General features: G+C 41.0%; 1 protein-coding gene across 2 annotated transcripts in view; it reads right to left on the reverse strand.

Moving 5' to 3' along the window:
* The window catches only part of LOC139254795 (exportin-5), an 83,960-nt gene that overhangs the window by 34,877 nt on the left and 26,944 nt on the right, over nt 1–22,139 (reverse strand). Inside the window, exons 6-17 of one of the 2 annotated variants that reach the window (XM_070873817.1) lie at nt 21,908–21,934; nt 19,350–19,535; nt 18,011–18,087; nt 14,074–14,173; nt 12,639–12,722; nt 8,110–8,235; nt 6,971–7,061; nt 6,490–6,618; nt 3,740–3,855; nt 2,064–2,219; nt 689–731; nt 506–603 (exon numbers count right to left, since the gene is read on the reverse strand). In XM_070873817.1, coding sequence (XP_070729918.1) covers nt 506–603; nt 689–731; nt 2,064–2,219; nt 3,740–3,855; nt 6,490–6,618; nt 6,971–7,061; nt 8,110–8,235; nt 12,639–12,722; nt 14,074–14,173; nt 18,011–18,087; nt 19,350–19,535; nt 21,908–21,934 — 1,233 coding nt within the window. The remainder of the gene's footprint in view (nt 1–505; nt 604–688; nt 732–2,063; nt 2,220–3,739; nt 3,856–6,489; nt 6,619–6,970; nt 7,062–8,109; nt 8,236–12,638; nt 12,723–14,073; nt 14,174–18,010; nt 18,088–19,349; nt 19,536–21,907; nt 21,935–22,139) is intronic. The other variant, XM_070873818.1, reaches the window with a different exon arrangement.

The raw sequence follows: 22,139 nt of genomic DNA on the forward strand, positions 1-22,139 counted from the left end.
GGCGTAAGTGGCCGGACACGCCCCCTTTTGAAAAAAAAAAATTCTGTCCAAAGTGAAACTGTTCTAACTGACTAGAACTGGAGCAAACTAAATGGCGAGAATTCCGATTTCTAAGATACTCCGCTCTACACCAGTTGCTCCTAAAAATCAGGAGTAAATCATGTCGAAACTTGGGGCCAGAGTGCCTAGGCACACAAAGAATAGCCACTTGGAGGAGGTACCAGAGAAAACCGAGGACCAAGAAGAGTTAATGAGTTTGGAGAAGCGGGGAGGAGAGGAAAAAGAAAAGAAACTGCCCAAGAAAATAGTTGGTTTCAAAAGTAGTAACTGGTTTAACTCTGGGCAACTTGGACTGGACTGGTCACTTAATTTTGACATGTATCTGTAATACTGCTTTTGTGTTGGCTTAGGAAGACCAGACTTTTAAAATGTAACCAAAGCAATAAACAAATTCAACCTGTACTAGTCAGCTATCTTTGAGAAAAATAAGATCGTTGGCACTTACCATGATCAGTTCTGGGTGATCTCTGCACATCTTCAGTATGGACGAACAAGCATGTCTACGAACATTTTTCACTGCTCTAGTTCTGGGAGCCTGCAACCCCAATAGGTGCACATTATAAGTATAGACCTGCTACCAATGTTTTACTAGCAATTTTTTTTTCTTTTAGCAAGGAAAATTGTCCTACCTGGCTCTCCTCAACCACTTCAAAAGTAGCAGATGCAAAGAGCTAAAAAATAGAATTGAACAAATTTATATAGTTGCACAATCTAAGCAACATATGCTGTACTACTTATTTCATTATCGGTTCTTTTAAGCGATTATTTTAATCATTTACTGAATAATCTCTGGATCAGCTCAAACAAAACATCTTTACTTAAAAGTCAGGAATGTTACAAGATCAATGATGGTCAATTGAGTAGAGAATGTTTGGGCAAGAACTCAGGAGCATTAATAACTACTGGCTTCTAAATTTCGATTGAATACAACACCGCATAAATTAGACAATTGACAACCCCACATTCATTAGCCAATTTCCCCAACTAATTCAGAATAGATTAGAATGATGGAGGGATGCTACATAGCCCCTTCCCAAAACACCACTCAGCTAGGCACACCCAGTTTACAGGCTTAATAATGATCAGTCGGCATCCGAAAAGAAAAGTTCTGACCTTTTGGGTGTGCACCCTTGATTTCAGATTACCAACAGCAGTAGTTTAGAAAATTATTTTACTTATATAAATGGAAACTGTTTAAGCCAAGCAGCTTTGTATCCTACAACATATCGTATCGGCATGCAAAATATATTTAAACGGCCACACATCACTAACTGCATAAATCACATTAAAAGGAGTCTCATACCAAAACTTCAAATGTTTCTAGTAAATTTGATGCATTATCACATTTCAACTCAATGCTACTGGGCTTATTTTGAAAGAAAATGAGTCTGGGGACAATCTGCATCTTACTAAATTCAGCAAATCAAAGTACTTCTCTCCATTTGGAATCAAGTTGCATTAAATATAACAGCTTAGATGTCATAATGGCTAATATTTAACAACTATAGTAAGTTAATAGAAACCATATTTCAAAATGCTGGAAACCGCACATCAAATATCAAAATATCCTTTTTAGGAGATGGGAAAGAGGGTAAACAGAAGGATGATACCACCTCCAGATATCGCCTTCTCCTCCCCCTCCCCCCTCATCAAACCAAAAACAAATTCCCACCAGAGTTCACTACTACTCCTCACTATTTCTAAATCCATCACTGAAAAAAATTGCACTGTTTACTTCAGGTATCCCACCCCCCGCTCCAGAACACATTTGATAAAATATTGGGTATAGCTGCAGCTTAAGTGACAACAGGTTCATGTCCCACTGCACTGCTATTTCTTCTGCTATGTCATATGTGAGACCATTGGGTTTCATCAAAATGTATTCAGTTGCCTTGGAGCAGTGGCCTTGATCAACCTTTAGTTCAGCAGCATTTCAGTGGTCAGGTTTTTTTTTGAAGTAGTTAATCAGCTTTTCTGTAGGTTGACATATACGAGTAATGTACCTTTTCGAGGACTTGAGGCAAAACAGTGGCATCGTGGAGAAGGAAGGGGGAAAGTGTGGACACAGCCGTCAGGATGCAGGACAGAACGAGAGGATCATGGGTTTGATAGCTTAAAACAGCTTTCAGCAGCTCAATCCCATCTGCCACTGGAAGTTGCTGTAGAACAAACAAAAATTAGGCAGCTAGCTTATGCCATTACTAATATTCACAAAGGTCAAACAATATTAAGTATAGTGTATTAAGATGAGAGTTTATCAAATTCTAGATGTTACACTGAGATTACCAACTGTTTTTGTGAAGGAACTCGATAACAACTTCCATTTTCATTTAACTGCTTTATATTGCTGCAAACATTTCCCCAAACTTGAGGTTTAAAAAAAAAATTATATTCTCCGATTCCCATTCACACTCAAACAAAAAGGTGATCATGTATTTCTACCCTCATAATTAAAAGCTAAGCTTTGCAGAGGTACAAAACTATTGCCCTAATTTCTTCACCCCCCCCCCCGCCCCCCCACAAACATGACTAACAACCACTGGGAGAAATAAAGGATGGTACCCACGCCCTTGGGTAGAAGTGGATAAAAAGGCTTGTAAAACTGAAAGAACAAAAACAGCCCCAAGTACGCTGATAGATTATCATTTTTGAGTTAAGTAAAGCTGTTTTCAATCACATTCACAGTTCGGTGAGGATGCACCAAATGGAGGTTGGCATTTTGACCCCCCACCCACCCTGCCTCAACAGCAAGGGACAGAAAATAGACATCTTGCTCTTGTACAGCTTAAGACCAAATCAAAAGGTTTCAAAGTTGACCCCCAATATATGGTCTTCTATTTGAAATGCACGGACTAGGGAAGAACACGGAGGGAAAGATGGAAGTTCAGATAGCCGGGGGATCAGGACTTGCATGCTGCATATTGAATTGAAAATATCAGATCCCATCATTCAAGGCCGAATACCTGATGAACCAACAGGAGGAATATTAACAAAAATATGTATTTCTATGCCACCCACAAAGTGATCTATTAAAAAAAAACAATTATATAGGGCTTTGGTGAGACCACATCTGGAGTACTGTTACAATTTTGGTCTCCTTACCCAAGGGAGGATATACTTGCCTGAGAAGGGGTGCAACAAAGGTTCACCAGATTGATTCCTGGAATCTGTGCCATGAGGAGATATTGAGTAGATTGGGCCTATATTCCCTGGAGTTTAGGAGAATGAGAGGTAATCTCACTGAAACCTCTAAAATTCATAGATGGATTGACAGGATAGCTGCGGAGAAGATATGGGGCTGGTCATTTAGGACAGAGGTGGGGAGAAATGTCTTTACTCAGAGGATTGTAAATCTTTGGAATTCTCTGCCCCAGAGGGCTGCGAATGCAGTCGACGAGAAGACTGAGACCAATAGATTTTTGGGCACTAAGGAAATCAAAGGATATAGGGATAGGGCTGGAAAGTGGAGTTGATTTAGAAGTTCAGCCATGATCTTATTGAATGATGGAGCAGGTTCGATGGGCCGTATGGCCTACTCCTGCTCCTATTTCGTATGTTCTTAAACTGAAACTTCAATGGTTAGTACCATTTGAAAAGGAAGGTTGCTCATGTGGGTACTGGCTGATAGTTAGATCAAGGGCATATTAAATATCTGTTTCCTCCTCTTATTCATACGCACCTCAGGTTCCATTGTTCTGAATAGCTGGCTCATTACGCTCTCCATAAAGAAGGTCAAAGCATCCCACTGCACAAAAGATGGTGAAAAGATAGAGCACAAACCTTTGCCAGTCTTAGCTGCAGAAGGAAAAAGAAATATAAAATCTATTCCACTGAAAAAAAGACAGGCTTGCCTATTAGTTTATCTACAAGATAGAAGCATCTGCAATGGTGCATTGAACCACTACCATTGTATGTTTCAAACGTTGCTGACCCAACACTGCTGATTTAAGGGAAAAATGGATTGAATTGACAGGAAACCTGATTTGCAATATACCTGTACAACTCGCAGAAACTTGTGTAACAAAATAATGAATTCATCATCATCAGAGGCAGTCCCTCAAAATCGAGGAAGACTTGCTTCCACTCTAAAAATGAGTTCTTAGGTGACTGTACAGTCCAATACAGGAATTTCAGTCTGTCACAGGTGGGACAGACAGTCGTTGAAGGAAACGTGATTTACAATATACCAGTACAACTCCCAGAAACTTGTGTAACAAAATAATGAATTCAACTGCTTCAAATGTATCAAATGTCTATGTTAACAACCTATATTAAAGACAAAAGTGTGTGTTAAGTGGCTATTTTACAATTACCAGTGTGCTATATTGTTTAAGCACAAAAAGGTACAAAGAGTAATTTTGATCCTTTCACCAACCTTGGATCAGTTTTCGCTCTCGTGCTCGAGTCAGTAGGTTAAGAGATCAAGTCCCACTCTAGAGACTTGAGCACAAGCTAGGCTGACACCAATGCAGTACTGAGGGAATGCTACATTGTCAGCGGGGCCATGTTTCAGCGGAGACGCTAAAAACAAAATCACGGCCCTCTCAGGTGGACATAAAAGTTCCCGCAGCACTATTCGAAGGGCAGGGGAGTTCTCCCCAGTGTCCGGGCTAATAATTATTTCTCGAGCAACATCACAGACAGATTATCTCATTGTTATTTGTGGGACATTGCTGTGCGCAATTGGCTGCTACAATTCCCTACATTACAACGGTGACTATACTTCAGAAGTATTCCTTGGGTTGTAAAACGCTTTGGGACATCCTGACAGTTAAGAGAGAGTCGATAAGGGCAGTGCAGCTGATGTGTATGTGGACTTTCAAAAGGCATTTGATAAAGTACTACATATTATGCTAGTTAGCAAAATTGAAGCCCATGGGGTAAAAAGGCTCAATAGCAGCAAAGATACAAAACTGGTTAAGGATAGAAGGGAGTTGTGGTGAAAGGCTGTTTTTCAGACTGGCGGGAGGTTTACAGTGGCATTCCTCAAGGTTCAATACGAAGACTACTGCTGTTTTCGATATACATTAATAATTTGGACTTGGGGGTACAGAGCACAGAAATTTGCAGATGACAAAACTTAAAAGTGCAATAAACAGTGAGGAAGATAGTAAGACTTCAAGAAGACACACAGGCTGGTGGAATGGGTGCACACAAGGCAGATGAAATTCAAGTTAGACAAGTGTGAGCCGATACATTTTGGTGGGAAGAGTGAGTAGAGACCATACGTGTTAAATGGTACAATTTTAAAGCAGGTGCAAGATCAGAGACATCTGGGGGTGCTTGTGTACAAATCCTTGAAGGTGGCAGGACAGGTTAACAAAGCAGTTAATATAGCATCTGGAATCCTGGGCTTTATAAATAGAGGCATAGACTGCAAAAGCCAGGAAGTTATGCCAAGCCTACATAAAACACTAGTTCGGTCCCAATTGGAGTATTGTGTCCAATTCTGGGCACCACACTTTAGGAAAGACGGGAAAGCTTTGGAGAGGTTGCAGAAGAGAATTACTAGAATAGTTCCAGGGATGAGGGATTACAGTTACACACATAGACTAGAGAAGCTGGGGTTGTCCTCCTTGGAGCAGAGAAAGCTAACAGGAGATTCAATAGGTGTTTAAAATCATGTCAGATTTAGATAAGAGTAAATAAAGAGAAACTGTTTCCAATGGCTGAAGGGACAATAACCTGAGGGCACAGATTTAAGGTGATTGGCAAAAGAACCAGAGGGAAAACTTCTTTATGCAACAAGTGATTCGGATTTGGAATGCACTGCCTGATGGTGGAAACAGATTCAATAGTAGCCTTCAAAAGTGAATTAGATAAATACTGTAGGAGAAAAAAACTGCAGGGATATGGGGAGAGCAGGGGAGTGGGACTAAATGGCTTGCTCTTCAAAAGAGCTAACGCAGACTCGATGGGCTCAACAGTAGTTTGAACTGCATTTAAGTCACATTAAGGCAGAGTAGAGTTTTACTGTTCATCCAGCCTGGACTGTACCTGCATTGGAGCTACTCGATATAGCAAAGAATGGGAATTTCCATTTCCCATCATCTTTCACCTGCAGGGCAGGGGGCATTGCTAAATAAAGCACAAGATTTTTCTTCTGTTTTGTACAAGAGAGACTAACACTTGAAAAAGCTGCTATACAAATCTGCATAACTTAAATTTATCCAGACTGATTGTAAAAATATGCAATCCTCATTTAAAAACCATATCAAGTCTGCAATTTACATGCATATAAATTTTCCATCTCTGAATTTAAAATTTGGGCAAGGCAGTAATTTTGAGTCACTTGTTAGACTAATGACCAACAGCACACATTGCACCATCATTCTAATAATGAATTAAAATTTCTAACTATTCACAGTATATATTAACTGAAAACATCCCAATAACTAATACAGAAACAGAATGCTTAAATCAGCTTACACATAGTTGGACCAACATCAATGGCTGCTGTAAGCTGATACTGCAGTGCCTCAGAAGCCATGTTGAATCCAGTCATTGGTGACAGACGGCAAGAGAGTCTAATGGTCTCTCCTTGTTGAGCTCGAAATGCTGCAAAACATAAAAGTTAATCTACATAAACAAAACATTTTTATTACAATTAAATTCAAAGTGCTTCATGATACCTGGATCAAGTAAACATAGTTAATGTTCCATAAACCAGCAATGCAAATTCACCAATATCAACAGGGTAAAATGGAATTAGCTGTCACGTTCATCCAGAGCAGACTGCCACTTCTGCAGGCACACAAAGGTAGAAGTAAACACACTTAAACTGTTGGCATATTGTAAGTAATGACCAACAGTTTAAAAAGAAAATTAGAATCACATAGTACTTTTGTTTAAAAAAGGGCATTTGATAAGCTTAACATCTTCATCCACAGATGCTCTGCACATAACTTACAATTGAAAAATGCATTGAAGTCTTCATCATTGTCAAAATCCACACGGGAATATTCGCAACTTGGGCCATCACTCTTGGAAGGAAATCCAACCTGGTCAAGAGAAAGGTCATTAAATAAATCCTCCGCACAATTTCTTGTAATGAGTTTTCAGTTGAAAAAAATTTAGATTCAATTAAACTAAGGAAAAGCAGGAAAATTCAGACAAGACCTTTAAAAGGCTACTATTTTCCAAGGTCCTGCTACTCAGTAATTTCCCACCTACCATTAGTAAGCCAATGATAATTGTTGACATATATATAAAAAAAAGTATTAATAAGCAAATTAATAAGCAAAAATACTATAATCTTACACCATGGAAGCTAAACTTGCAAGTGTACATTCTAGTATGGTACTGAGCCATACTATCAGGAAGGGTCAAAGTCTGATCTCTGCCGAGGCAGTAAAAGGGACCATGGTGCTTCTATTGGCCTGTGTTTCTGGGTTTAGGGTGGGAATTGCATGTTCCTAGTAGGAAATGTTCACACCTGTAAATGTCAGAAGGAAAGGATTTGGCTTGTTTTTGTATCACTTTTGCAATAGTATCTCAGTGTGCCAGCAATGTTCCCTATAATTTTTTTTGTGGTCCGCGTCGCCCATTCAAAACTCCATGCATGTGCAGTCGCGCATCTTAAAAAGAACATTGTGTGCCAGTACTGCAAAAATGGTCTGTTTACATTGCTTCCATACCCAGTGTACCCAAACATGTTTTTTTTTTTAATTTAAAAGCTGCGGTCCACAATTTAGTTTTGCACCACCAAGTCAAACTTTCCAAGCGATTGAGGACATTTCACCAAAACAATACTACTGCTGACCCACTCAGTGTACTACTGACCAGGAAATGTAGTTACTTTTGAAGGGAGTATTTATCTTGCCGTTGGGGTAGCACCCACAGAAGTTCCTTTGTTTGGTGGCTCTCGGATCTTCCCGATGCAGCAGCAGCACCTAGATTGCTCTGCCGTCCATGTAAAGCCATCAGCATTGATAAATGAAGTATAACATACATATAAAGAATGACCACCTGAATGAAGATGGGTCACCATTATCCTCAAGGAGAGAAAGGCTAGAGAGGGAAAAATAAACAAAGTACAAGCCTACATACCTTCAGAAGATTAGCCATTGTTGCATGCAACAATTGTGGAATGATCTCCAGCAAAACAGTGTCCTTAGAGACATGTTCATGTCTTAAAAATGAGCACCAAGCTATCTGGGTTGAAGATCTTAAATACTGGATGAAAGAAAAAAATTGAAATAGATGGGTTAATTCTTAAGACATAATTTCTTCCCACCCCTCCCCCAACCCCACCCACTGTTGGCAGGGGAAAAGAAAGATCATTCTGTGTAACTCTTGGCCAATACCATTCTGATAGTTTTTTTGTTTGCTAGAGCATTCGGTGTTGACTCTCCCAACCACTGCACTGGAACTGTACTCATATCTGCTTCCTACCACCCGCCTCAAAACATGGAAAGGCTTGGATGTTATGGCAGCTGGATTACAAAGAAGATTTTACTGCAGATAATCATTTTAGGAACACTTTATCACAAGATAATCACCAATCAGGAAGGCTTTCAGTCAGTCTTAATTCACAGAGAGATCCTAACAGCCTCCCATTGTAGCATCCAATTGTTCCTCCATTTAGAAACATAGAAAATAGGTGCAGTAGGCCATTCGGCCCTTCTAGCCCGCACCGCCATTCTATGAGTGGAAATATCCTCTCTGCATCCACCTTGTTGAGCCCCCTCATTATCTTATAAATTCCAATAAGATCACCTCTCATTCTTTTGAACTGTAATGTGTATAGGCCCAACCTATCTTCATAAGTCAACCCCATCATCTCCGGAATCAACCTAGTGAATCTTCTCTGAACAGCGTCCAATGCAAGTATATCCTTCCTTAAATACGGAGACCAAAACTGTATGCAGTACTCTAGGTGTGGCCTCACTAATACCCTGTACAGTTGTAGCAGGACTTCTCTGCTTTTATACTCTATCCCCCTTGCAATAAAATCCAACATTTCATTTGCCTTCCTGATTACTTGCTGTAACATAGAAACATAGAAAATAGGTGCAGGAGCAGGCCATTCGGCCCTTCTAGCCTGCACCGCCATTCAATGAGTTCATGGCTGAACATGCAACTTCAGTACCCCATTCCTGCTTTCTCGCCAGATCCCTTGATTCCCCTAGTAGTAAGGACTCCATCTAACTCCTTTTTGAATATATTTAGTGAATTGGCCTCAACAACTTTCTGTGGTAGAGAATTCCACAGGTTCACCACTCTCTGGGTGAAGAAATTCCTCTTCATCTCGGTCCTAAATGGCTTACCCCTTATCCTTAGACTGTGTCCCCTGGTTCTGGAATTCCCCAACATTGGGAACATTCTTCCTGCATCTAACCTGTCTAAACCCGTCAGAATTTTATATGTTTCTATGAGGTCCCCTCTTATTCTTCTGAACTCCAGTGAATACAAGCCCAGTTGATCCAGTCTTTCTTGATATGTCAGTCCCGCCATCCCAGGAATCAGTCTGGTGAACATTCGCTGCACTCCCTCAATAGCAAGAATGTCCTTCCTCAGGTTAGGAGACAAAAACTGTACACAATACTCCAGGTGTGGTCTCACCAATGCCCTGTACAACTGTAGCAACACCTCCCTGCCCCTGTACTCAAATCCCCTCGCTATGAAGGCCAACATGCCATTTGCTTTCTTAACCGCCTGCTGCACCTGCATGCCAACCTTCAATGACTGATGTACCATGACACCCAGGTCTCTTTGCACCTCCCCTTTTCCTAATCTGTCACCATTCAGATAATAGTCTGTCTCTCTGTTTTTACCACCAAAGTGGATAACCTCACATTTATCCACATTATACTTCATCTGCCATGCATTTGCCCACTCACCTAACCTATCCAAGTCGCTCTGCAGCCTCACAGCATCCTCCTCGCAGCTCACACTGCCACCCGCAAATTTGGAGATACTACATTTAATCCCCTCGTCTAGATCATTAATGTACAATGTAAACAGCTGGGGCCCCAGCACAGAACCTTGCGGTACCCCACTAGTCACTGCCTGCCATTCTGAAAAGTCCCCATTTACTCCTACTCTTTGCTTCCTGTCTGACAACCAGTTCTCAATCCATGTCAGCACACTACCCCCAATCCCATGTGCTTTAACTTTGCACATTAATCTCTTGTGTGGGACCTTGTCAAAAGCCTCTGAAAGTTCAAATATACCACATCAACTGATTCTCCCTTGTCCACTCGACTGGAAACATCCTCAAAAAATTCCAGAAGATTTGTCAAGCCCTTTCACAAATCCATGCTGACTTGGACCTATCATGTCACCTCTTTCCAAATGCACTGCTATGACATCCTTAATAATTGATTCCATCATTTTACCCACTACCGATGTCAGGCTGACCGGTCTATAATTCCCTGTTATCTCTCTCCCTCCTTTTTTAAAAAGTGGGGTTACATTGGCTACCCTCCACTCCATAGGAACTGATCCAGAGTCAATGGAATGTTGGAAAATGACTGTCAATGCATCCACTATTTCCAAGGCCACCTCCTTAAGTACTCTGGGATGCAGTCCATCTTTCACTGGGTATTTATCGGCCTTCAATCCCATCAATTTCCCCAACACAAATTCCCGACTAATAAGGATTTCCCTCAGTTCCTCCTCCTTACTAGATCCTCCGACCCCTTTTATATCCGGAAGGTTGTTTGTGTCCTCCTTAGTGAATACCGAACCAAAGTACTTGTTCAATTGGTCCGCCATTTCTTTGTTCCCCGTTATGACTTCCCCTGATTCTGACTGCAGGGGACCTACGTTTGTCTTTACTAACCTTTTTCTCTTTACATATCTATAGAAACTTTTGCAATCCGTCTTAATGTTCCCTGCAAGCTTCTTCTCGTACTCCATTTTCCCTGCCCTAATCAAACCCTTTGTCCTCCTCTGCTGAGTTCTAAATTTCTCCCACTCCCCGGGTTCACTGCTATTTCTGGCCAATTTGTATGCCACTTCCTTGGCTTTAATACTATCCCTGATTTCCCTTGATAGCCACGGTTGAGCCACCTTCCCTTTTTTATTTTTACACCAGACAGGAAGGTACAATTGTTGTAGTTCATCCATGCGGTCTCTAAATGTCTGCCATTGCCCATCCACAGTCAACCCCTTAAGTATCATTCGCCAATCTATCCTAGCCAATTCACGCCCCATATCTCAAAGTTAGCCTTCTTTAAGTTCTGGACCATGGTCACTGAATTAACTTTCATTCTCCATCCTAATGCAGAATTCCACCATATTATGGTCACTCTTCCCCAAGGGGCCTCGCACAACGAGATTGCTAATTAATCCTCTCTCATTACACAACACCCAGTCTAAGGTGGCCTCCCCCCTAGTTGGTTCCTCGACATATTGGTCTAGAAAACCATCCCTTATGCACTCCAGGAAATCCTCCTCCACTGTATTGCTTCCAGTTTGGTTAGCCCAATCTATATTCATATTAAAGTCACCCATGATAATTGCTGCACCTTTATTGCATGCACCCCTAATTTCCTGTTTGATGCCCTCCCCAACATCACTACTACTGTTTGGAGGTCTGTACACAACTCCCACTAACGTTTTTTGCCCTTTGGTGTTCTGCAGCTCTACCCATATAGATTTGAAGTTTATTCCATACATTGATCACTTTGTGTGAAGAATTTCTTCCTATCAGTCCCAGAATTGCCCATGTTCCTTCCAGTTTAAATTGAAGTAATATTCCGAGCTCTCTATCTGCACCTTAATCTTAGCTATCTCAATAAAATGACCAGCCACCTCCATTCCAGGCAGAATTTTTTTCCCCTCTCTTTCCTCATAAACTTAAGACAATAGAAACGGAGTATCAGCTTCATGGCTCTTCTATCATCATCATAGGCAGTCACTCGAAAAGAGGATGACTTGCTTCCATGCCAAAAAAAAGGACTTGGCTCTTCTATACAATGCCACCGAGTGCTGGAATGTTTCTCATGATCAAGAAGCAGTTGGACCAGAGCACTGTGCAGTTTGATCATTACCTCTTCGAACTTCTATTCTACTCTTTTGGCTAACTAGTCCAGGCAGTTATTAACTCTCTTGTCTGCTGCAGAGCAACAGCAGACATGTTTACCGTCAAGCCTACTAAGACTCCTAGTTCTCTTTCAATTTCATCTTTAGCCATTTCAACACCATTCATGGAGTATGAATGTCATCTATTTTTCCTTCCTTTTGTAGTACTGCACACTTGTCTGCATTAAATTTCAACTGCAATGTTCTGTCCACTTACATATCTTATCGAGCTTGCTCTAGTTTCTGAGCTGCACCGCCTGATTTCATTTTGCTTTCAGTTTGGTATCATTTGCAAATTTTACCACTTTGCATCAAGTTACATAATCCAGAGGATTATCAATTCATATTGCACATTAATTCGAGGCAATAGCATATAAATGGCACTTTTTGGCGGTCCATTCAGAAACGTTACACACATCAACCAAAGTGTCTGTATAGTTTGCAGGGCCCAAATATCACTGTGTATAGCTCAAGAGCCATCATGCAAATGTAACACTCATTACTGCTAGGAAGCTGCATCATACAGAGACAATTAAAAAAACAAATACCTGACTGGGGTGATTGGTGAACGCCAAGAATGCTTGTAAATATTTGCTGAAATTAGGAGGTTGGCCAATATCCTTATCACTACCCTGAAAAACAGATAGGTGTTCAGTTCAATGTTGGCATACATGCATTCCAAAAACAAAAACTTAAATTATATAAAAGCTAATTCATCTTCCATTCTCATGGAGTGGTAGATTGGTCAACATGGCCTTGTTATTAAGGACTTAATGGTAACACCTTAAAATAAAATCTGTGTTTACCAGCACTGAGAATGTCAACAAGCAGCAACACAAAAAGCAATTAAATGTTTAGCTATTTCAAAACCCACCACTTTCCAGGAAGCAGATAATTATTACATTAAGAAATGTTTACTTTTTCACTTTATAGGCTTTAATCAATAGAAACAAAAAATAATCATTTTACTTCCACCATTTCACCCAGTACAAAAACAAACAATTTCAACTCTCAAGTCAGTCCAATCAGTTTCTGAAAACATTTGCACAAACACACACACACAGTTGCAACTCGGTACAAAAGATACTGGAAGGGACTCAGAATTAAACACTGATTTTATTCTGGTGGATAAATTGCTCGACAACCATGGGTCCAGAACATCTGGTTAAGCAACACCTCAATTTCAAAATTCTCATCCTTGTTTACAAATCCCTTCATGGCCTTGCCCCTCCCCATCTCTGTAATCTCCTCCAAGCTGCCCCCCCACCCCCCAAAGATATCTGCGCTCTTCAAATTCTGCCCTCTTGAGCATCCCTGATTATAACTGCTCAACCATGGTGGCCTTGTCTTCAGCTGCCCGAGTCCCAAGCTCTGGAGCTCCCTCCCTTTCTTTCCTCCTTTAAGACGCTCCTTAAAACCTTTCTCTTTGACCTAGCTTTTGATCATCTGCCATAATTTCTTATCTGGCTCTGTGCCAAATTTATTTTTGTGTCTTATCACACTCCTGTGAAGTACCTTGAAATGTTTTACTACTTTAAAGGCACTATATAAATACAAGTTGTTTAACTTATATCCCCACCCATTAGCTGCAGTGCTGACTGGAAATCACAGTTGTGCAAAGCTTCACATATTCCTCACTAGGTTTATGGCCACCCTAAAATTAAAATAAAAAGGAAAATAAACCACAAACAAAAATCAAACACAAAATGGTAGAAACACACAACAGGTCAGTCAGCATCTGTGAAGAGAACAGATAAGTCAAAGTTTTGGGCACTCTGATGAAGGTTATAACCAAAACGTCAGCGCGTCTGTTCTCTCCACAAATGTTGATTTAATGCGTTGTTTCTTCATCTTTTGTTTTTCTTTCTAAAAGCATCAACACATCCTACTGTGACTACACAAATACATTCCACTGAAAGCAAGGCTGACTTACAAAGGTGCTACCATATAACAGACAGAAGGGATGCAGTATGCTCAACATACCCACAGTGCAGTCAGCTGTCCACCTAAAGCTGTAAGTACTTGACACAGCCTCTTTAGAAACATGTAGTGCTGTTCCACAAGCCCTGCTCCATGAGCTGTCCTGGAACAAGAAAAAAAAAGGAAGACTTGCATTTATATAGCGTCTGTCACGACCACTGGACTCTCAAAGCGCTTTACAGTCAATGAAGTACTTTGAGTGTAGTCACTGTTGTAATGTGAGAAATATGGCAGCTAATTTGCGCACAGCAACTCCCACAAACAGCAATGTGATAATCACCAGATAATCTGTTTCTGAAGTTGATTGAGGGATAAATATTGGCCAGGATACAGAACAACATAAGAAATAGGAACAGGAGTAGGCCATATGGCCCCTCGAGCCTGCTCCGCCATTCAATAAGATCATGGCTGATCCGATCATGGACTCAGCTCCACTTCCCCGCCCGCTCCCCATAACCCCTTATCGTTTAAGAAGCTGCCTATTTCTGTCTTAAATTTATTCAATGTCCCAGCTTCCACAGCTCTTTAAGAGGCAGCGAATTCCACAGATTTACAACCCTCAGAAGAAATTTCTCCTCATCTGTTTTAAATGGCCGGCCCCTTAATCAAAGATCATGCCCTCTAATTCTAGTCTCCCCCATCAATGGAAACATCCTCTCTGCAGCCACCTTGTCAAACCCCCTCATAATCTTATACGTTTCAATAAGATCACCTCTCATTCTTCTGAATTCCAATGAGTAGAAGCCCAACCCACTCAACCTTTCCTCATAAGTCAACCCCCTCATCTCCAGAATCGACCTAGTGAACCTTCTCTGAACCGCCTCCAAAGTATATCCTTTCGTAAATATGGAAACCAAAACTGCACGCAGTACTCCAGGTGTGGCCTCACCAACACCTTATATAGCTGTAGCAAGACTTCCCTGCTTTTATACTCCATCCCATTTGCAATAAAAGCCAAGATACCATTGGCCTTCCTGATCACTTGCTGTACCTGCATACTATCTTTTTGTTTCATGCACAAGTACCCCCAGGTCCCACTGTACTACGGCACTTTGCAATCTTTCTCCATTTAAATAATAACTTGCTCTTTGATTTTTTTTCTGCCAAAGTGCATGACCTCACACTTTCCAACATTATACTGCATCTGCCAAATTTCTGCGCACTCACTTAGCCTGTATGTCCTTTTGCAGATTTTTTGTGTCCTCCTCATACATTGCTTTTCCTTCGATCTTTGTATCGTCAGCAAACATTACACAGTGTCCCTTCTTCCAAGTCGTTAATATAGATTGTAAATAGTTGGGGTCCCAGCACTAATCCCTGTGGCACCCCAGTAGTTACTGGTTGCCAACCAGAGAATGAACCATTTATTCCAACTCTCTGTTTTCTGTTAGTTAGCCAATCCTCTATCCATGCTCATATTACCCCCAACCCTGTGAACTTTTATCTTGTGCAGTAACCTTTTATGTGGCACCTTGTCGAATGCCTTCTGGAAGTCCAAATACACCACCTCCACTGGTTCCCCTTTATCCACCCTGTTCGTTACATCCTCAAAGAACGCCAGCAAATTTGTCAAACAGGACTTCCCCTTCATAAATCCATGCTGACACAGGGGATAACTCCCCATCTCTTCTTTGAAATAGTGCCATGGGATCTTTTACGTCCACCCGAGAGCAGTCAGGACCTCGGTTTATCGTCTCATCCAAAAGACGGCACCTCTGACAGTGCAGCACTCCCTCAGCACTGCACTGGGCTGGATTTAGATGCTCAAGTCTCTGGAGTGGGACTTGAACCCACAACCTTCTGACTCAGAGGCAAGAGTGTTAACTGCTGAGCCACAGCTGACACTGGAATTTTGAATCTTTCCAGATGGATAACCATTAAATATAGCAGTTTTGATAGCATTTCATAGTCTAGAATCATACAGAAGGAAGCCATTCAGCCCATTGTGCCGGTGCCGGCTCTTCAATTTAATCCCAAACTCCAGCTTTGCCCCATAACCCAGTAAATTAGTCCTCTTTGAGTATATGTCCAACTGCCTTTTGAAAGTTCCTATGGAATCTGGTTCCTCCACCCTTTCAGGTAATGGATTCAACATATTAACAACCCTGTGTGTGAAGAAATTTCTCATTGCCCCTCTCGTTCTTTTGCCAATCATTTTAAATCTATAACCTCATTACCGACCCACCTGCCAGAGAAAAGAGTTTCTCCCTACTTGCTCCATCAAATCCCCAGATCATTTTGAAGCTCTCTATTAAATCTTCCCTCAATCTTCTCTGCTTCAAGGAGAACAATCCCAGCTTCTCCAATCTCTCCACAAAACCAAACTCCCTTATCCCTGATAAACATCTTATGTATCCTCTCCAGAGCCTTAACATCCTTCCTAAAGTGTGGTGCCCAAAATGGTGCACAATACTCTAGCTGAGGCCGAACCAGAGATTTGCAAAGGTTTTGCATGGCTTCTTTGTTTTTGTATTCAATGTGCTTATTTACAAAGCCAAGTATCGCATACACTATCTCTCATGCGTCTGCCCATTTCACAAGTCTATGTCTTCCTGAAGTTTGCGACCATCATACTCACTATTTACTACATTACCAATTTTTGCATCGAGGGGCCCTATTGCCTTCTCTTAGTTCTTATTTATCGTGTATGGATCGTTATGTTCTTATGCACCATCAGCAAACTTCAAAATTCTAAATATACCCAATACCAGGTTAATTATATACAAAAAAAGCAATGGTCACAATATCGACCACTGGGGGACCCCATTGCATACTTCCCTCCAGTCACAAAAACATCTGTTCACCACTACTCTCTGCCCCCTATTCCTTAACCAATTACATACTCACGTTAGCACCATCCCTTCAATACTATCTGCTTCCATTTTTCCAAAAGTCTGTTATGAGACACTTTGTCAAATACCTTTGGAAAGTCCATGTATACAACATCTACTGCACTACCTTCATCAACTCTCTGTTACTTCAAAGAATTCAATCAGGTTAGTCAGACACAATTTGTTGTTAACAAATCCGTGCTGACTGTCCTTTATTTACTCATGCCTGGCCAAGTGAGAATAAATTTTGAACTTGACAATGGTCTCTAGTCATCATAGGCAGTCCCTCGAAATCGAGGAAGACTTGCTTCCATTCAAAGTGAGTTCTTAGGTGACTGTATAGTCCAATATGGGAGTTACTGTCACAGGTGGGAAAGACAGTTGTTGAAGGAAAGGGTGGGTGGGGAGTCTGGTTTGCGGCACGCACCTTCCGCTGCTGCGCTTGAATTCTGCATGCCCTTGGCGACGAGACTCGAGGTACTCAGCGCCCTTCCGGATGCTCTTCCTTCACTTAGGGTGGTCTTTGGCCAGGGACCCCCAGGAGTCGGTGGAGATGTTGCATTTTATCAAGGAGGCTTTGAGGGTGTCCTTGAAACGTTTCAACTGCCCATCTCGGGCTCGCTTGCCGTGTAGAAGTTCCGAGTAGAGTGCTTGCTTTGGGAGTCTTGTCTCAGGCATGTGGACATTGTGACCCGCCCAAATGGAGCTGGTCGAGCATGGTCAGTGCTTCGATGCTGGGGATGTTGACCTGATCGAGAAGTAGTTTGCCCACCACTGACATTAGACTGATTAGCCTATAATTACCAGGTTTACTCCTCTCCCCTTTTTGAACAGGGGATTTGCCTGCTCAAATAATTACTGTTTAATTTCAAACACGTAAAATCTAACATAAGCAGTTTCCAAAAAAACTTTAAATATGATTGTTAGTCATTTGATTTTTCTACCCAATCTAGATCCCTTAATACAAAAGTCTAATAAACTGCTAATGATCTTTTGGTTAATGCATAGAGTACAATTTGTTCAAACAGCAAATAAAGTATGTCAGGTTAAGGAGCTGACAATTTATGAAATTAACATCCTATTTCTGACCAGATGGAAAAAAAACTTACTGTGCAGCTGACAAAATGCAGTGCATAGCAGCATCACTAAAGAGGACCAGGAGAGGCTTACGATCCTCCAGCTTGCCCTAACAAGTGAATAAAGCACAGATTCAGTATGGATTATCAGTTTTGCAATCACTCCAGGCCTCTATCTTCTATATGAAATAAATACGATATAAAACTGAAGAAAATCTATTATAAATTTCAAGAAGACTTGTATGTGGAAAATTGTTTTAAATGAAGACAACTCAAGAAGCTGACAAGAAAATTCTTAACCTCTGAATTCAATTAAAACAATCTATACTTTGACCGGATATACTCAAGTATTGGGATCTCACTGATGGCTACCAAAGTCATAGCCACTGAGCAGAACTACAGGTAAATGATCTACAATTCAATTTTAATAAAAATGCAAGTTATCTGCTAGGCTGCCAGCAGGTCCTAGAAAGGTAGGGTATCCATAGGCTAAATTGAAAGGTATATTCAGTTTGCAAACTACAGCACTGAAAACACTACTAGAATTCTGAAATTACAAATTAACCCTCGACTGTTGCTCACCCCTTTCCTTCCCCATTTTAAATCTTGCTTGTTCATTAAATTTGCTTATTCTACCTAATCTGATAGTCTACTCATGGGCTTCTCACAACCAATCCTACATAAACTAGAGATGATCCAAAACTCGGCCGCCCATGTCCTAACTCGCACCAAGTCCTGCTCACCCATCACCACTGTGCTCGCTGACAGACTTTGGCTTCCGGTTAAACAACGCCTCGATTTCAAAATTCTCATCCTTGTTTTCAAATCCCTCCATGGCCTCACCCCTCCCTATCTCTAATCTCCTCCAGTCCCCCCCCCCCCCTCCTCCTCTAATTCTGCCTTCCTGAGCATCCCTGATTTTAAATCGCTCAACCATTGGTGGCCATGCCTTTTGTTGCCTAGGCCCCAAGCTCTGGAACTCCTTACCTAAACCTCTCTATCCTCCTTTAAGATGCATCTCTTTGATCAAGCTTTTGGTCACCTGCGCTAATTTCTACTTATGCAGCTTGGTGTCAATTTTGTACACATAATACTCCTGTGAAGCACCTTGGGATGGCTCACTATGTTAAAGGCCCTATATAAATACAAGTTGTTGTTGTTAATTCAATTTACTAGATTCCAATAGCATCATGAAAGCCTCCTATGCCATTTTAATGTAATTATTGAAATTTAATTACTTAAAATTTTACCAAAAAAAGCAGCTTAAAATCATCAGAAGTGGATTCTACTCAGGGTTTAAACCACCCAAGTTGTCAACCCAAAACTGTTAACTTTAAAAATTAACCATTTATCTTTTGCTAGAAGGTATTACCTTTCTGCTGATAGCAATGAGCAGACACTCTGCTGCCTCAAGCTGCAATTCCGGTTCAGTTAGAAGCATACACAGCACCTCAAGTAGTTTGCAGCTATCAGCTGTAATGTGGTGCAATGCAACCCAGTCCACATATCCAGCCATGGTGTTGAGAGTTGCTACTGCAACACGACAGTGTGGCTTGGCCTAAGGGAAAAAATAATTTTACAGTTTTGAAAATTCAGCTGTAAAATACAACTATTCAAACACATGGTTTATTCAGCATGTCTGAAAGCTACAAGATGTTTAAAAACAGCATTCAAAATGTATTGTTGAAGGACTACATATACCCCGTCTTGCATGTTACACTGCCCAAACTGAAGGAGCAGTAATCCTATCTAGAGTTCTGGAAATGTTCTGTTGTTCACATGCAACAGTAATCAAAGCTTGGATTTATTTTAAACCAACAAATAATGAAGAGCCATAGAACTGTTAAATACTATATTGGGCAATTGAAGGATATTCAAGGACAGGTTACAAAGGATTCACTGGGTATGGCAGCAATATTAAATGAGTACGTTACATTGGTCTTCACTCTTGAAGACGATGCTCCATTATTACTAACAAAACTACTAATATTAACATAGATGAACATATTGTTTTAAAAAGAATTAAGAACTTGAAAATAGGTAAGACTAGCCGGGCCAAATGATATCCACCTGAGGGACCTCAGAGTTGGGACGTGTGCTATGCGAGCACCTAGCCTGTATTTTTAATAGTTCAGTGCACTCTGGAATAGTTCCTGTAAAGTGGAAGGCAGCTAATATAGTCTCCATCTTTAAAAACTGTGAAAAGACAGACCCAGGTAACTGTAGGCCCATTAGTTTGACATCAGTAATAGGCAAGCTGCTTGAGGGAATCATTAGGGATGCAATATAGGAATGCTTGGATAGAGGACATATTCAGGACCTGGCTTCATAAAAAGGTCATTTCTTACAAATTTGATTGTATTTTTTGAAGAGGTTATAAAGTTTGTGGATGAGTAAAACCCATAAACATTGTCTACTTAGACTTCCAAAAAGCTGTTGATAAGGTACCGCACAAGGGGCTTCTCTGCAAGATAGAAACCTCTGGTGTTAGTGGTAATATATTGGGCTGGATTGAGAACTGGCTGGCAGGACGCAGGCAAAAAGTAGTTATTGATGGATTTGAATCTGTTTGGAGACCAGTCACCAGTGACGTTTTTATTTTTTATTAATGATCTGGATGTAGGTGCTTGGGGCACGATCTGCAAGTTTGCAGATGATACTAAGATCTGTGCGAATGTTAGGACTGTAGACAATGCTCGTCTGCCTCAGGCTGAATTTGATGTGTTGAGAGATTGGGTTCATGACTGGAAAATGATGTACAACTTGGATAAGTGCAGTGTTATACATGTGGACAGTGCAAATTGCTCAACATTCAAACACCCCCCAGGGAAAGGCATTAAAAGTGGAGAGAGAGATTTGGGCATTCTAATGCATGCATCTTTAAAAAGGTACATGAGCAATGTCATGCAGCGATAGCTAGAGCAAATAGGGTGTTGGGGTGTATCCATAAGACAATTGAGTATAAGAGACATTCCTTGTACAAGATCTTGGTCAGGCCTCAATTGAAATTCAGCATCTAGTTTTGGTCTCCTTACATGGCAGGTGATATTGAGGCTTTGGGAAGGATGCAGAGGAGGGCTGCTAGACCAATTCCCATTTTAAAGCATCTTAGTTATCAAGATTGGCTAAAACAGCTGGAACTGCACTTTAGAGAAGCGTAGATTTAGAGGTGTTCTGATTTGAGGTTTATAAGAAAATGAAGGGATGCGTTCCACTTGACAGTTTATTCCAATTAAATGGGTTATAGAGGATCAGGATGCATAATTTTAATTTCTACAAGGCCAGATCTAGGCTAGATATCAGGAGGTGGTTCTTTTCCAAGAGAATAGTAAATCTCTGGAACAGGCTGCCATATCATGCGGTGGATGGTGATTCGCTGAATTCCTTCAAGCAGGAGTTGGATTGGTTTTTGGCTGGGGCGGAGATCACCTCTTACAGAAGGTAGTTACTGCAGGGAATTCAGGGCCAGAGTGATCGCCTGGATTAGTCTGAATCGTCTAGTTGGGTCGGAGAGGAATTTTCCAAAATTTGCCTGGGTTTTTATTACCTGTTTTTTCACCTCTCCCAGGAGATCATATGATTTTGAGAGGTGGGGGGGGGGGGGAGGGAGGGGGTTGCGGTGGGCAAAGAGTTTATATTGTAATACACAAGGTATCACAATTGTGTGGGACAGGCTTAATGGACCAGAGTGCCTTCATCTGTCCGTCATTGTTGATATATTCGTAAAATCTAGTGATGCTCCTCTAAACAGCAGGGGAAACAATAACAAAGTTGCATAAAAGCAGTCCTCCTATCTGCCCTCTTTTCAATAACAGGAAAATAAATTGTAAAATTGCATTTTACTACTTAGTGAAATGTGCAGGAGCTCGAACAAACTGGTCTTAAAAACAGCACTATGAATAGAAGGAAATAATGTAAATGCAAACCCACCTTATTTTCTTGAGTAGTATCTGCTTTCTACAAGAAATTAAAAGTAAGATGTTAGAAAACAATTATATTGCAAAAAGCCAAAACGAGCAATGGACCACTAAACCACAAGCAAATGACCAAGACCACAGATTTGCAGTTTTCCTGCACAAGTGGCTAGAATCAGTTAGACAACCCTCAAGATGTTCATATCACACAATGCTACGCAATAAAAACAGACGGACAATTCACTGTG

Source organism: Pristiophorus japonicus, unplaced genomic scaffold (assembly GCF_044704955.1).
Source record: "Pristiophorus japonicus isolate sPriJap1 unplaced genomic scaffold, sPriJap1.hap1 HAP1_SCAFFOLD_578, whole genome shotgun sequence".
Classification (NCBI taxonomy): Eukaryota; Metazoa; Chordata; class Chondrichthyes; family Pristiophoridae; genus Pristiophorus; species Pristiophorus japonicus.